The 13,416-nt window shown below is 39.6% G+C and overlaps 1 protein-coding gene across 1 annotated transcript; it reads left to right on the top strand.

The window, feature by feature from the left end:
• Nucleotides 1-1,150: 1,150 nt before the first annotated feature.
• On the top strand, nucleotides 1,151-3,180 carry LOC145957997 (uncharacterized). Its single transcript, XM_083074443.1, has 6 exons — nucleotides 1,151-1,598; nucleotides 1,666-1,862; nucleotides 2,266-2,382; nucleotides 2,498-2,656; nucleotides 2,742-2,903; nucleotides 3,042-3,180. Exons 1-6 carry the CDS (start codon nucleotides 1,151-1,153, stop codon nucleotides 3,111-3,113), a joined length of 1,155 nt encoding a protein of 384 aa, XP_082930569.1. The 3' UTR covers nucleotides 3,114-3,180.
• The last annotated feature ends 10,236 nt before the right edge of the window (nucleotides 3,181-13,416 follow it).

Raw genomic sequence — 13,416 nt, 5'->3', positions numbered from 1 at the left:
CAATACTACCAGAGAGTTGTTATATGGTATACTTAAGAGTGATTTTTTTTTAAATCTGTTGATCTAGATTGTATTTGAGAGAAGACATTTAAGTAGCTTATTAAGTTATTTTAACTAGTTTACAAGCTAATCCGATTAAATAAGCTTGTTTAGTATGGGTGTTTATAATTTATTTTTATAAATTAATTGAAATAACTCAGTTTGTAAGTTTTTTTTTTATTCTTTTTACTTTGTTATCCTTATTATTTTTTTGAAATTAATTTTTATTCTTTTTAATTTAAAAACTACTTTATCTTTCCTGTCATTTTCTCATCCTCGTTATAAGAATTATTTCTTGACATTTTATAATTATCAATTAGCCTACAAAAAACTTCCAATTCAATTAGCTAGTTCACAAACTTCTAATTTTTCAGTTCTTAACTAATAAGTTTTCAGTTTCCAATTTATAACTTATAAATTTTCAGTTAGTTTATGAGCCAATTTTACTAAAAACCTTTAATTAACTTTATAATTCTTGTAACTTTTTTTTTTTTTACAATATAACACTGCTTATTAAATAATTAGTAGCAAGTATTTTTTTTAATTATAGTCATTTTGTACTGGTTATCTAACTCTTGCTCGTATCAGTATATATAAATTTAATACATTTAATTATAATATTATTGTAGTAATTTTGTGTATGAAAAAGCTTATTAGTGCAGTTGTGGTGGTTCGTCGATGTCTGGAATCAATGTTATTCCTAATCAGCTGTGACTATTAGGGTAGAAAGAAAATTGATTTCAAGATGGTTTGATTGGCTAGGAACTAAAATTTGTAGTCCTTTTTCTTATAAACTGATTGATGAGCCGTAATTTAGTGCTTCAATTCATATCATTATGGCATTGATTACTTCTCACATTTAGGGTTAATTTCGTGGTTTTATCATGTTTGCTAATTGTCATTTGAATTATGGGCCTAATTGCAAAACTAATCAAATTTCTATTTCTGGATAGTTTGACCTTTGCTCGGTTTTTTGGCTCTATCTGGAGCTACAGGACTCCGAATTGAGCAATCTTGGTGGCGTTGGAAAGCTAAGAGAAAAATCTACAAATGTCTCACTAATGTGCATCTCCTAGTTCGAAGCCTAAGATGGTCAAAATGGAGGCCGAAAATGACCCACGGAATCTGGAAACGTTTTGGGCCTTGTTTTGCAATGTTCAAATCAGTTTGGGCCCAATTTGACCCAAGCCTTCTAGAAGGGCAAAAGGGTAATTTAAGAAACCCTAAAAGAGGGAAGAAAGGAGCCCTCTTCACACATTCTCTGTCTCTTCCCCAAAACCGTAACCCTAACCCCCTTCCTCTCCCGCTCCCTCTCCCTCTCTGCCACCGCTCCTCCCTCCCTCTCCGCCCTCTCCTTCCTCCACCGCATCTCCCTCGCGGCCTCCCCCTCCCTCCGCTGCTTCCTCCTCCCCGCCACCCCCCTTCCCTCCGCGCCCTCTCCACACGCGCCACCACCTCCTCCCTCAACGACCCCAACCCCAACTGGTCCAACCGCCCCCCCAAGGAAACCATCCTCCTCGACGGCTACGCCTTCATCGAAGAGATGCGCCGCGAGGAAGGTCACGCCGCTGTGAACTGTTCAGTGGTAAAGCTAACCAAGATCTCAGCCTCAAGATTGTAGAAAAGGCCCTGCGCATGCGGCGACCAAGAATAACCCAAACGACGACGTTTTTGGTGGTGCCATTGTTTCGTCTTCGCAGGCATCGGAACTCGCAGTGCCCCAAAACGACGGCATTTCTGATGGGTCCACCGCAATCGCTGATTCTGAAGTGAGGAAGAAGAAGAAAACCACCAAGTTGAAGGTGGAGGTTGGGGATCAAAATGTAAGTCCTATTCCGTGTTTGGATTTTTCCACTTTTGAATAAAAAAACCTTTTTTTTTCTCTATTTTGGAGATATTTTCATGTATAGTTGAACTTCCTTTGGGTTTGATTTAAATGGATTCATACTGCTCCTTGCGCGTTCTTGTAGTCTCAATTAGATTCTGATTAAATCGAAAGCTGAAACTGCTGAAAAGTTGAACTTAAATAATGAAATTTTTATTTAAAAACTGGATTGCAACATTTGCCTAGTAAAGGATTTAGTTGAAATAGTGATGTTAATCCATTTAACTCAAAATATATTTTACTTCAGGAAATTGAATCAAATCCAAACACGCACTTGGGCAAATCACGTTTTGTGTAGGGTTTGTTTGAAAAATTAATTTATGTATTTACATTTTATATAGGTTATTATAACTGAAGAACAACAGGTGGGGGAGACGATCAAAGCTACAGAGAATGATGAATCTGTAGAAGGAAGCACGGGTCAGATAGGTGACAATATGGTTCTGCGAAAGCTGCTTGTGAGTTGAAATCTTTGAATCTTTGATATGAAAATGTCATATTGAATATAATACTACTGTGCCACGAGGATGGGGTAGTTGGGTATATGATATGATTCTGTTTCTGTTTTATCAGCGGGGTCCGAGGTATTTTGACCCACCAGGTAATAGTTGGGGAGCCTGTTTCAACTGTGGTGAGGAAGGTCACGCCGCTGTGAACTGTTCAGCGGCAAAGCGGAAGAAACCATGCTATGTTTGCGGTGGTTTGGGACACAATGCAAAACAATGCACTAAGGTATGTCTTATAGTCATATTCTGTCATTTTATTGGAATATGAGGGTTTAATGTGTTTTGTTGAGATATGTTTTATGCTCCTACAGACGCAAGATTGCTTTATCTGCAAAAAAGGTGGTCACCGTGCTAAAGACTGTCCAGAAAAGCATGCGAGTACTTCTAAAAGCATTTCTATTTGCTTAAAGTGTGGAAATTCTGGGCATGATATGTTTTTTTGCAAGAGTGATTATTCACTGGATGATCTCAAGGTTGTTCTGTTTCTTATTGTGCTTTTCTTTTATTGTCAAATTTGGGAAATGTTTTTGGTTGGATTTGCATAAAATTAGTGGCTTCTGTTGGATTTGAATTGCTAAGTCGCTGACTATTTACCTTTTCTGTTTAATTAGGAAATTCAATGTTATGTCTGCAAGAGGCTTGGCCACTTATGCTGTGTCAATTCTGATGATGCAACACCATGAGAAATTTCTTGTTACAAATATGGTCATTTGGGTCATACGGGTTTGGTAAGTTTTATTTATTTAATGGTTTAATTGTCTTGCCTTATTATATATAGCTCTTTTGCATAATCTAGTCTACTCTTACTGTGTGACTCTTATTCTCTCTTAGTAAGGGGGGAATTTGTTTGATTGTTTCTTTCTTTTTGTTGTTGTCATCTTTTTCATACCAGGCATGCTAAAATGTTTGCAAGATTTAAATTTTATTTAGTGGAAATAAATAGAAGAAAGTTGAAATAGCCTGAAAATGATATTTCACTTATTGCTGAATTGCTTGTTAACATGTATGTGAAGGAAACCAATCATTTTTCTAAACCTAAATGCATCAGTGACAGCCATTTTGAACTTTCTTTCCCTTCAAAATCATTAGTTATCCTTGCTCTGTTAAAAGCAAATTTCATCCTGAAAACAAATGAATAATATGCTAGTATTCAAGGTATTAGCTTTCAGTTGCTTTGATATAGAGAAAGGAAAATATGGCAACTAATAGGAACTACTGTCTTGGCCTTTGTGTTCTGATTGTACTAATGGTTACCGGTGTTAAACAACCTTTTACTTGTAGAGATGTGAGTTTTCTTTGTTTTCATTTTCAAAATATCACATTTTATAAAATAAAAAATATATGGTACAATAACTTGATTAAACAATAGTTAAATCTTTAGTTGCCTGATTGTTTTCTTAGATTCTGTGGAAGTATAATTTTAGAGTAGCTTGGTTGTGGTGGAGTGTCATTTTTGAAAATCATTGAGGGGATTATTGTCATCAACTCACATTCGGGTCTTTTTAAATAAGATATATTGGCATATGTAAATTTGATAATCAATTGATGCAGGCATGTTCAAGGCATGTTAATTTTTTTGGTGTGTTGATAGTTTTAATGACTATTTTACTGTAAGGCTTAATTGTATGTGCATGTTTGTAACTTTTTTGGGACCTGGTCTCAACAAGGCAGGCATGTTTTATTGTTTTGGGTTTACGATTTTGATCCTCTTGGATGTTCTAGAGTGTACTTGGTGATTTGCTTGTTCTGATCAGTTCACATAATACATTGCTGTGTTCTTGTTAATTTCTGGTCACATTGCGCTATATTGTATTTACTTGGATGTTTTTAAACACTAACTACATAATTTTTTTAAGTGGCTTTGGTTATCCTTTTGAATTGGCTCTACTATCCCTTGCTTTTAATTTGATTCCCTGCTTTTTAGAATTGTTATATTTTGGGTTTCTGATTTCAATATTGCTTTAGCTGAACCTTATTTTGATATTTTGCACCACTTTGCAGGGAAGTTCCCAACACTTGTATTAAGACTTATGCCCACATGATTTTTTCTTATATATATTTTTTAATTTGTCAGTTCATATATTTGCTTTGATGATGCTGGTTTTCCTTTAGTTTCCACTAGCCAGTGACGAGACAGTGTTGGAAGAAGGTGATATATTGAAAATGTAAGATTTTTGAGCATGGTTTTTTTTTTCTCAGTAGGAATTTTGTTATGAGTGATAGGGGAATGAAATTTGTGTTTTTCGCTATTACTGGGAAGTTGATGGTAGTTTCTTTGGTTGTTTGTAGTGATTTGGCTTGTCATATAGATGGTTTCATCGCGGCTGTGGCTCACACTCATGTTCTCCAGGAAGGTCCTGTCACAAGAAGGGCAGGTGATGTTATTGCTACTGCAAATGCTACTGCTGAGGTGGCCTTGAGGCTTGTTAGGCCGGGAAAAAGGGTAATCAATTTTAAGAATTTTTTCCCCTGTATTTGAATTTTTGTATGATTTGATTTGGAATTTTCAACATGTTGCCTCTATTAATTGTATGTTTCGTAGATAGGTATAAGGTCATCACTATATAAGCAATCTAGCTTAGTAAAATTAGGTTGCTTCATGTGTATTGTTTGAAGGGGTTTCTTTGCCTAAATGTGTGCCTTGTGGATTTTGATCTCAAAATGATGAAAAGTATCATGGCTATGGATATACTCCAATGAAACTTTATTGTCATAGTTACACTGATATAGGTCATTCATTATTTTTCATGTGTTGTCTTGCCGATTAAGCACATCATTAATCTTGGGAACTCCTCTTGATGTCTGTATTGTTCTTTTATCTTCATTTTAAATGATATCATGCATTTTCATAAAAAAGACGATATTTTTTTTTGATTGAAATTGTTTCAATAATAGCTCTGGTAATCGATTACAAGAAATGGGTAATCGATTACCAGAGACCCTTTTAATAAGTTAATTTCGAACATATATATGATTTCCATTGTCTGGTAATCGATTACATGTATAGGTAATCGATTACCAGAGTTTTAAAACAATAGTTTTCTCAAATTCAGTAATCAAACAGTTAGCGAGGGATTCATCCCAGTTAGTGACAGATAAAATCTGTCGCAAATAGCGAGGGATTTAATCCCTCTCAAATAGCGAGGGATTTTACATACCTCTCAATCCCTCTCAAATAGCGAGGGATTTTACATACCTCTCAATCCCTCTCAAATAGCGAGGGATTTAATCCCTCTCAAATAGCGAGGGATTTTACATACCTCTCAATCCCTCTCAAATTACGAGGGATTTAATCCCTCACAAATTGCGAGGGATTTAATCCCTCACAAATTACGACGGATTTTTATTAATTTCTAAACATTTATTGTTACAAATTTGTGACGGAAATTATATTGTTTGTGACGCCTTAATTCCGTCACTAATTGTGACGAAGCAAATAATCCGTCACTAAATATTTTGTGACGCCAAATTTTGTGACGGAATCATTTCCGTCACAAATTCCGTCACTAACTTATTTGTGACGGATTTTATGAAGTTTAGTGACGGATTTTTTCCCTCTCTAATTTTAATTTTTCTAGTAGTGCTTGAAAAATTAGGAGCAAAACAAGTGTAATATGTAAAATTTTGCCTAAGCCCAATTCTGGCCCAATTACTAGTCACACCCTCGAGCATTGCTTTGGCCACTTGATCTTCTCCTTGAAGGTTGCTGGACAATGTCGCCACCGGCCCGAAACGGGCTTTCCGGCATTCGCGAAGGATGGTTGGACTCTTTTATTTGTTTAAAAATATGGATTGCTAGAATGACTTATTCTCAAACTGAGACCTCGTCAAACGAGCAATTTTATTAAAAGGCTCACCAATCCATGTTAATCCCAAGCGGGACCCTCCATGGATTAGCGGTTTTCATAAAAAGGAAGGGTTCATGGAGTCGCCACCAATGTTTTACTCAAAACATTGGAAAAAGAGGTTTAAGGCAATCGATTCAAAAATCGACTTCGGCCATTACAACCAGAGTCGGGTAAGGGAGTCGGTTACGCGTGGGGAAGGTGTTAGCACCCCACAGCGCCCCTTTCGGGTTCCCTATGACAGATTATTTAAAAATAATAGTGCGAAATTACTAAATTACCCCTATTTATTCTAAGCAATTATAAATTAACCATCTACATGATGACAGTTTAAATATGTACACACAGAAAGCGGTAAAAGAAGGGACTTTAAAGAGATAAACCTTTGAAGCGTGCTTTCTTATATATCTTGACAGAAATTGGGAAGCGTTTTGGCGTTCCCTCCCTCTACAAGACCGCTCGCTCCCTCCTATAAAATTTTAACTATGGAAATCCGGAGGATTTCCCTTCGACTAGGTTCGAGACTCAAGCAAATGGCTCGTGACTCAAGAACTTCGTCGGATCAACTCTCCGAGTGATTTCTAGGCAGAGCACTGCTCAAAAAATCCCAGAATACTCAAGAAGAGGGTTAAAACTCAGTGTAAAAGTGTGGAATGACGTCCAATTGACGTCATATTTATAGGGAACAGGCCCAATACGGGCTACAGAATCAATACGGCCGTATTGAAATTTTTGAACTTCAATACGGCCGTATTGAGTTCAATACGGCCGTATTGAAGCTCAGAGATTTCAATACGGCCGTATTGAGTTCACTGCGGCTGTATTGAAGCTTCAATACGGCCGTATTGATTTCAGTACGGCCGTATTGAAGTTTCAGAAACTTCAATACGCCGTATTGAGTTCACTGCGGCCATATTGAAGCTTCAATACGGCCGTATTAAGTTTAGTACGGCCGTATTGGGCTTCATTCCCTCCACTTCCTTATTTTAAGCTACTCTAAGACTTCTAAATCTACAGATAGCCATCCTATGGTCTTCTAGGAGTCCTTCTGGCTGACTTTCCTTCGATCTTTGAGGGTCTTCGAGTTTTATTTCCGACCCGGACAATTTTAGGGGTCTACAGCTGCCCCCCCTTTACTTAGTCGGACGGCCTTTTGGTGTACCGGCTGACAAGTAAAGGAGTTGACCCAATTGTCCGGGTGATGTGCCGACCTTCTGACTTGTAATGTCTTCCGGTGGAAAATTGTTGAGTAGCCTCTCCAGGTGGGTGCATACCTCGGCGCTTCTGACATCCTTGGTAGCTGAGTTTACCCTCTCCAGGGTCAACTTCACTCGACGCCCGAGCCGGAAGTTGAACACCGACGTGCCTCTGGCGACGCTGGTGATTGAGTACCGTCTCTCCAGACCTAGCCTCACTCGACGCCCGAGCCGGAAGCTAGACACCAGTGTTTTAACATCACTGATGATTGAGTATTGCCTCTCCAGGCCCAACTTACTCGCCGCCCGAGCCGGAAGTTGGACACCAACGCACCTCTGATGACGCTGATGGTTGAGTACCGTCTCTCCAGACCTAGCCTCACTCGACGCCCGAGCCGGAAGCTAGACACCAGTGTTTTAACATCACTGATGATTGAGTATTGCCTCTCCAGGCCCAACCTCACTCGCCGCCCGAGCCGGAAGTTGGACACCAACGCACCTCTGATGACGCTGATGGTTGAGTACCGTCTCTCCAGACCTAGCCTCACTCGACGCCCGAGCCGGAAGCTAGACACCAGTGTGTTAACATCACCCTGATGATTGAGTACCGCCTCTCCAGGCTCTGCCGCTTAACATTTGGCAGTTGAGTTTGCCCTCTCCAGGGTCTGCGTCTTAACATCGGCAGGTGAGTTTACCCTCTCCAGGGACTGCGTCTTAACATCGGCAGCTGAGTTTACCCTCTCCAGGGACTGCGTCTTAACATCGGCAGCTGAGTTTGCCCTCTCCAGGGACTGCGTCCGTGTCTTCTGATCACTTCAGCAATGCGAGTTTACCCTCTCCAGGGATTTGAGATGATTTTTGTCTCCACAGTCCACTATGCTGCTTCGACAGTTTTTTCTGATTTTGTGCCGCTGAGGGCTGGATAACGCAGGGATCCGTCTAGGGGATGTGCAGTCATTCACAGGTTCCTGTGCCCCAACTTGCATTGCATTGTTGGTACCCATGGGGAATTTCTGACTCCTTGGGGTGTAGACACAGATGCTCTTTCTTTCTGAGTTGAGCGATGCCTTATGTTTGGCTGACGTCCTTTGACGTTGGTGGAGTATCCCGGTTGTCCTTATTCGGGTGACTCTTTTCAATTTTCTGATTTTTGCTGCCTCTGTGTAGGCTGTTATCCGCTGGGGATTCTGGATGTTGATTTTGTCTCCACAGTCCACGATGCTGCTTCGACGATTGTTTTTGATTTTTGTGCCACTGAGGGCTGGATAACGCAGGGATCTGTCTAGGGGATGTGCAGTTACTCATAGGTTCTTGTGTCCCAACTTTCCATTGAGTAGTTGGCGCCCATTGAGGAATTTCTGTTTCCTTGGGGTGTAGACACGAAGATGCTCTTTCTGAGATGAGCAGTGCCTTATGATTGGCTGACGTCCTTTGGACGTTGGTGGAGTATCCCGGTTATCCTTATTCGGGTAACTCTTTTTAATTTTTGGATTTTGTTGCCTCTGTGTAGGCTGTTATCCGCCAGGGGATTTTGTCATTGGTTGTGATTGGCCTCTTCTGTTAGGCAGATCATCTTGATGTTCAATGATAGGCTGAGAGCCGGATTCCGCTTGGGGAATGATTATTGATCTTTTCGATTTTTTCTCTTTTTTGAAAGAGTGCCTCTGAATAGGCGAATTATCTTGATGTTTGATGATTGGCTGAATGCCGAATTCCTCTTGGGGAATGGTTATTGATCTTTTTTGATTTTTTTCTCTTTTTGAAGGGGTGCCTCTTGAGTAGGCGACTGGGGATTTGAAGTTCAGTGTTCGGCTGAGTGCCAAATTCCGCTTGGGGAATGGTTATTGATGTTTTTTTTTTTATTTTTCTCCTTTTGCAGGGATGCCTCTTGAGTAGGCGACTGGGGATTTGGGGATCTTATGTATCCCAGAGTATTATTTAGGAAGCCTCTACAGGCTTAGCCTCACTCAACACTTGAGTTGGAGAGCTATCTTCACTGAGGAAGTTTAAGTCCTTTGACTTGGATATTCTGCTTGGGAGATCGTACTTCCATTGGGGATTTTGACGATTTTGCTTTGATAGCTCTCGCTGGGGATTTTGAATCCAAGAGCATGAGTTGAGGTTCCCTCTGGGGAGTATTATTTCTGCGAGCCTCTCCAGGCTCATTTATTCTGTACAATTTGTCGAGTATTATTTCGGTGAGCCTCTCCAGGCTCAGTTATTTTGTATGAGTATTATTTCGGCAAGCCTCTCCAGGCTCAGTTATTCTGCATGAGTATTGTTTCGGCAAGCCTCTCCAGGCTCAATTATTCTGCATGAGTATTGTTTCGGCAAGCCTCTCCAGGCTCAATTATTCTGTATGATTTGTTGGATTTTCTGTATTTTGCCTTTTTTGTCGATTTTGGCTTTTTCTGTGTTTTTGCCTTTTTTATTGATTTTGGCTTTTTCTGTGTTTTTGCCTTTTTTGTTGATTTCGGCTTTTTCTGTACCGAAATGTCTCAGTTATTCTGAGAGAGTATTATTTCGGCGAGCCTCTCCAGGCTCAATTATTTTGAGAGAGTATTATTTCGGCGAGCCTCTCCAGGCTCAGTTATTCTGAGAGTATTATTTCGGCAAGCCTCTCCAGGCTCAGTTATTCTGAGAGTATTCTTTCGGCAAGCCTCTCCAGGCTCAGTTATTCTGTATGACGCTGTTGATTTTCTGAATCTTTGCATTTTGTTTGCTGCTGTCATACACAAGCAATTTTTTCTATTTTTTCTATTTTATGCAATTGCCTCATGACGAGGTCTTTGAAAGTGCAATTAATGTGCGTGATGCACAAATGCAAGTTTTATTATTTAATGTTTTGTTGTTTTTTTTTTAGAAAAAATGAATGGCTCCCCCTATCCTCTTCTTCTTGGAGGAATTTTGTGATCGACGTGAGGGAGGATTTCTGTTATTGCCAATACGGCCGTTATTCATTTCAGTATGCCCGTATTAAATTGAAAATTTGTTCATAACCCTAATTTTGGTACGGGTGTACTGAACATGATACGGGCGTATTGTTTTTCTGAAGTTTATATTTTTTGTTTTTTTCAATAAACAGAGAATAAGTGATCTTCCATTACACCTATCATCTGTATGCATGTATGTAGTATGATGCACCTAATTCTATTTGACTCTTTTTTCAAAAGAATTAACCGATGCGTTTTTGTGTTTGGATTTTGCCATTCCTCCAGACGGACTGTGCTCTGCCGATTTCTGTTACCGAGGAATGATGCATATTTGATTTTGGTGTCATCAACCAAATGATTCTTCCCTTTCTTTAGAAGATGTGTCAACCCTCCTATTGACCACTATATCTCCATGTTTCCACAAGATTATTCAAAAATCGTTTGGGACAAGAGAGAAAAGAAGGAAAGGATATATTTTCAAAGGTTTGTGTTTTAGAGGGGATTATTTTATTTTTGAAAAATGGTTTTTGTAAGAATGGCTGGCCATGGTAGGCTTATGTGTTTAGGCTTGTTCGATTAAACACTTATGAGGTTAAGCACATCTTTGTTATTAATGATTGTGTTTTGACAACTTGGATAGCTTTTCTTGAGCCCCTTGTTGAATTCAATTGATGGTACCATCATGGATTTATTTTGTTTTTCCTTTTTTTTTGACGGCCCTAACTTTTGCCTAAAACACCCATTTGTGATGTCTTAGCGGGCTTTTGTTTTTGTTCATTATTTTGTAACCCTAATTTTTGCCTAGGTCACCCTTTTGTGGGATTCCTAGCGGGTCTTTTGCTCTTATTTTTGTGCAGCCCCCTTTTTGGGTTTCCTGCCGAGCTTTTTGTTTTTTAGGATTTTTGTCCTGAATGGATTTCTTTTATCCATGACGGCACTTATTGAGGCCAAGAAAAGGTGCTCCAAGTCGTTATGCACATTTCCACATAAAAATGATGCGGGTTTATTATTATCAAGATGATTTTAACCTCATTCATGTTTATTCAAACATGGTTAAATAACGTGGTTTAGATTTTTATTGCGAGCAAGAAAAGAAGCAATAAAGAAATAATGAAGAATGATTTTATTATAATCATAATGGAAACATGTGCCCTATCGAGGCTCGGGGGTCGGGCTGTCCCCGAGGAGTGATCTCTAATAGTCACTGAATTTACACATCCCTATTAGAAGGAAAAGGACACTTGATGACGACAGCTGGCCTTGACGTTTGTGAACCAGCCTTCCTAAAGATCTGGCTTAAAGAACGTCGAGAAGGATCTTGATTCCTCTTCGTTCTTTGATCTTTAACAGGGTTGTATCCTAACCCTTGTTTCCCCGGATTGTCCTTGATAATGGGTAGCTCCGGGATTCCTTGGGAGTACTTGCCCAATCCTTGTCCTGGCAAGTATCCGTTCTTTGTGAGCATATGAGCTACCTTCCTCATTTCTCGAGGAAACGTTTCAACATTGGCAATTTCCAATGCTTGGAAGGCGGTTTCCAAAGCTTCCTCTGCTGCATCCACATAAGGTATGTTGGATGGCTTGCTGATGAGTATGTCATCTTCAGCTTGTACAGTCACCAGTTTGTCACCCATTATGAACTTGACTTTCTGGTGGAGCGTAGAGGGTACAGCTTTCGCATCATGAATCCAAGGTCGGCCGAGGAGACAGCTGTATGCGGGAGTAATGTCCATCACTTGGAATTCGACATTAAAGATAGTGGGTCCAATTTGGATTGGAAGATTGATCTCTCCCACCACTTCTCTTTTAGAGCCGTCGAAAGCTCGAACGATCATGTTGTTCGGGCGCATTTGGACTCCCTTGATTGCCAATTGCTTGAGCATTCTTTTTGGCATCCCATTCAAGGAAGATCCATTATCTACCAAGACTTTAGCGATGTGATACTCCTTGCACTTTACAGAGATGTGCAAGGGCTTGTTGTGATTTGGTCCCTCGGCGGGGATCTCTTCATCGGTGAAAGAGAGGTGATCATTAGCCGTGATGTGACTAACAATCCCCTCAAATTTGTCTTGGGAGATAGTGTGCGACACATATGCCTCGTTCAAGACTTTCGACAGAGCTTGCCGATGCGGTTCGGAGCTTAGGATCAACGACAACAGCGTAATCTTTGCTGGCGTCTTATGAAGTTGATCCATGATGGAGTACTCGCTCTGTCAGATATATTTTAACAGCTCGTCTGTCTCCTCCTCGGATTCTTTTTCCTCGATTTTTTTTTTTCTTTTTCTTTATTCTTGGGGGCTTTATCATGAAGATCTTCGGGAGTGTAGATCCTGCCACTCCTAGTCATGCCCCCAAGTCCAGCGATGTTAGAGATATCGCTGTCGGCAGAAAGGTGGATGTCGTATATCCATGGCACAGCCTTATTTGATTTGTAGGGAAAAGGCCTTGGAGCGATGATCCTTAACGGTGTCGGACCTTCCCCTTTATTCGTCTTGATTACCAACAACGGAGTTGATGTGCGCTCGCTTGGCGCGGTTGTTGGCTTACACTTAATAACAAATGGCGTGTGATCCATTCTTTGAATATACGCATCGATTATTTCTTTCTTTTTATTAATGTTTATTAATGAATTACTAGGAGGGATGTATGAAATGAATGACTCCTAAATCCCTCCATGATCTATATGCATGATATGAGATGATGACGATGAATATGCATGCATTGTGTTTATTCAACTAAGCATTATCATGTTTTTAGGATGTCCCTAAGATGATGCATGATATTGCTTGGTTTGGATAAATAACCCTTTTTCTTTTTTTTGGGTATTTTTATTATTATTATTTTTTTGTATTTTTTGGGTGAAAAGGGAAACTACCTATATGAATGTGATGAAGGTAGATGTTAACACCGTATAATGGAAGATTCTTATTCCTATTTATTCTTATTTTTAAAAGAATAGGAATGTTGTATGTTTAAAGAAATGCAATGTATGCTCAAACAATTTCACATAAAC

The sequence above is a fragment of the Cajanus cajan genome, chromosome 5 (genome assembly GCF_000230855.2).
Source record: "Cajanus cajan strain Asha chromosome 5, NIPB_CcT2T_4, whole genome shotgun sequence".
In the NCBI taxonomy this organism is placed as follows: domain Eukaryota; kingdom Viridiplantae; phylum Streptophyta; class Magnoliopsida; order Fabales; family Fabaceae; genus Cajanus; species Cajanus cajan.
The sequence above is the reverse complement of the archived record's forward strand: the minus strand, read 5'-3'. Positions and strand labels throughout refer to the sequence as shown.

Excerpts from the sequence above, each read along its gene's own strand:
- LOC145957997 (XM_083074443.1), top strand. The coding sequence starts at position 1,151 with ATGACCCACGGAATCTGGAAACGTTTTGGGCCTTGTTTTGCAATGTTC. Across the intron at positions 1,863-2,265 it reads TGGAGGTTGGGGATCAAAAT|GTTATTATAACTGAAGAACA; the intron begins GTAAGTCCTATT and ends CATTTTATATAG. Across the intron at positions 2,904-3,041 it reads ATTCACTGGATGATCTCAAG|GAAATTCAATGTTATGTCTG; the intron begins GTTGTTCTGTTT and ends CTGTTTAATTAG.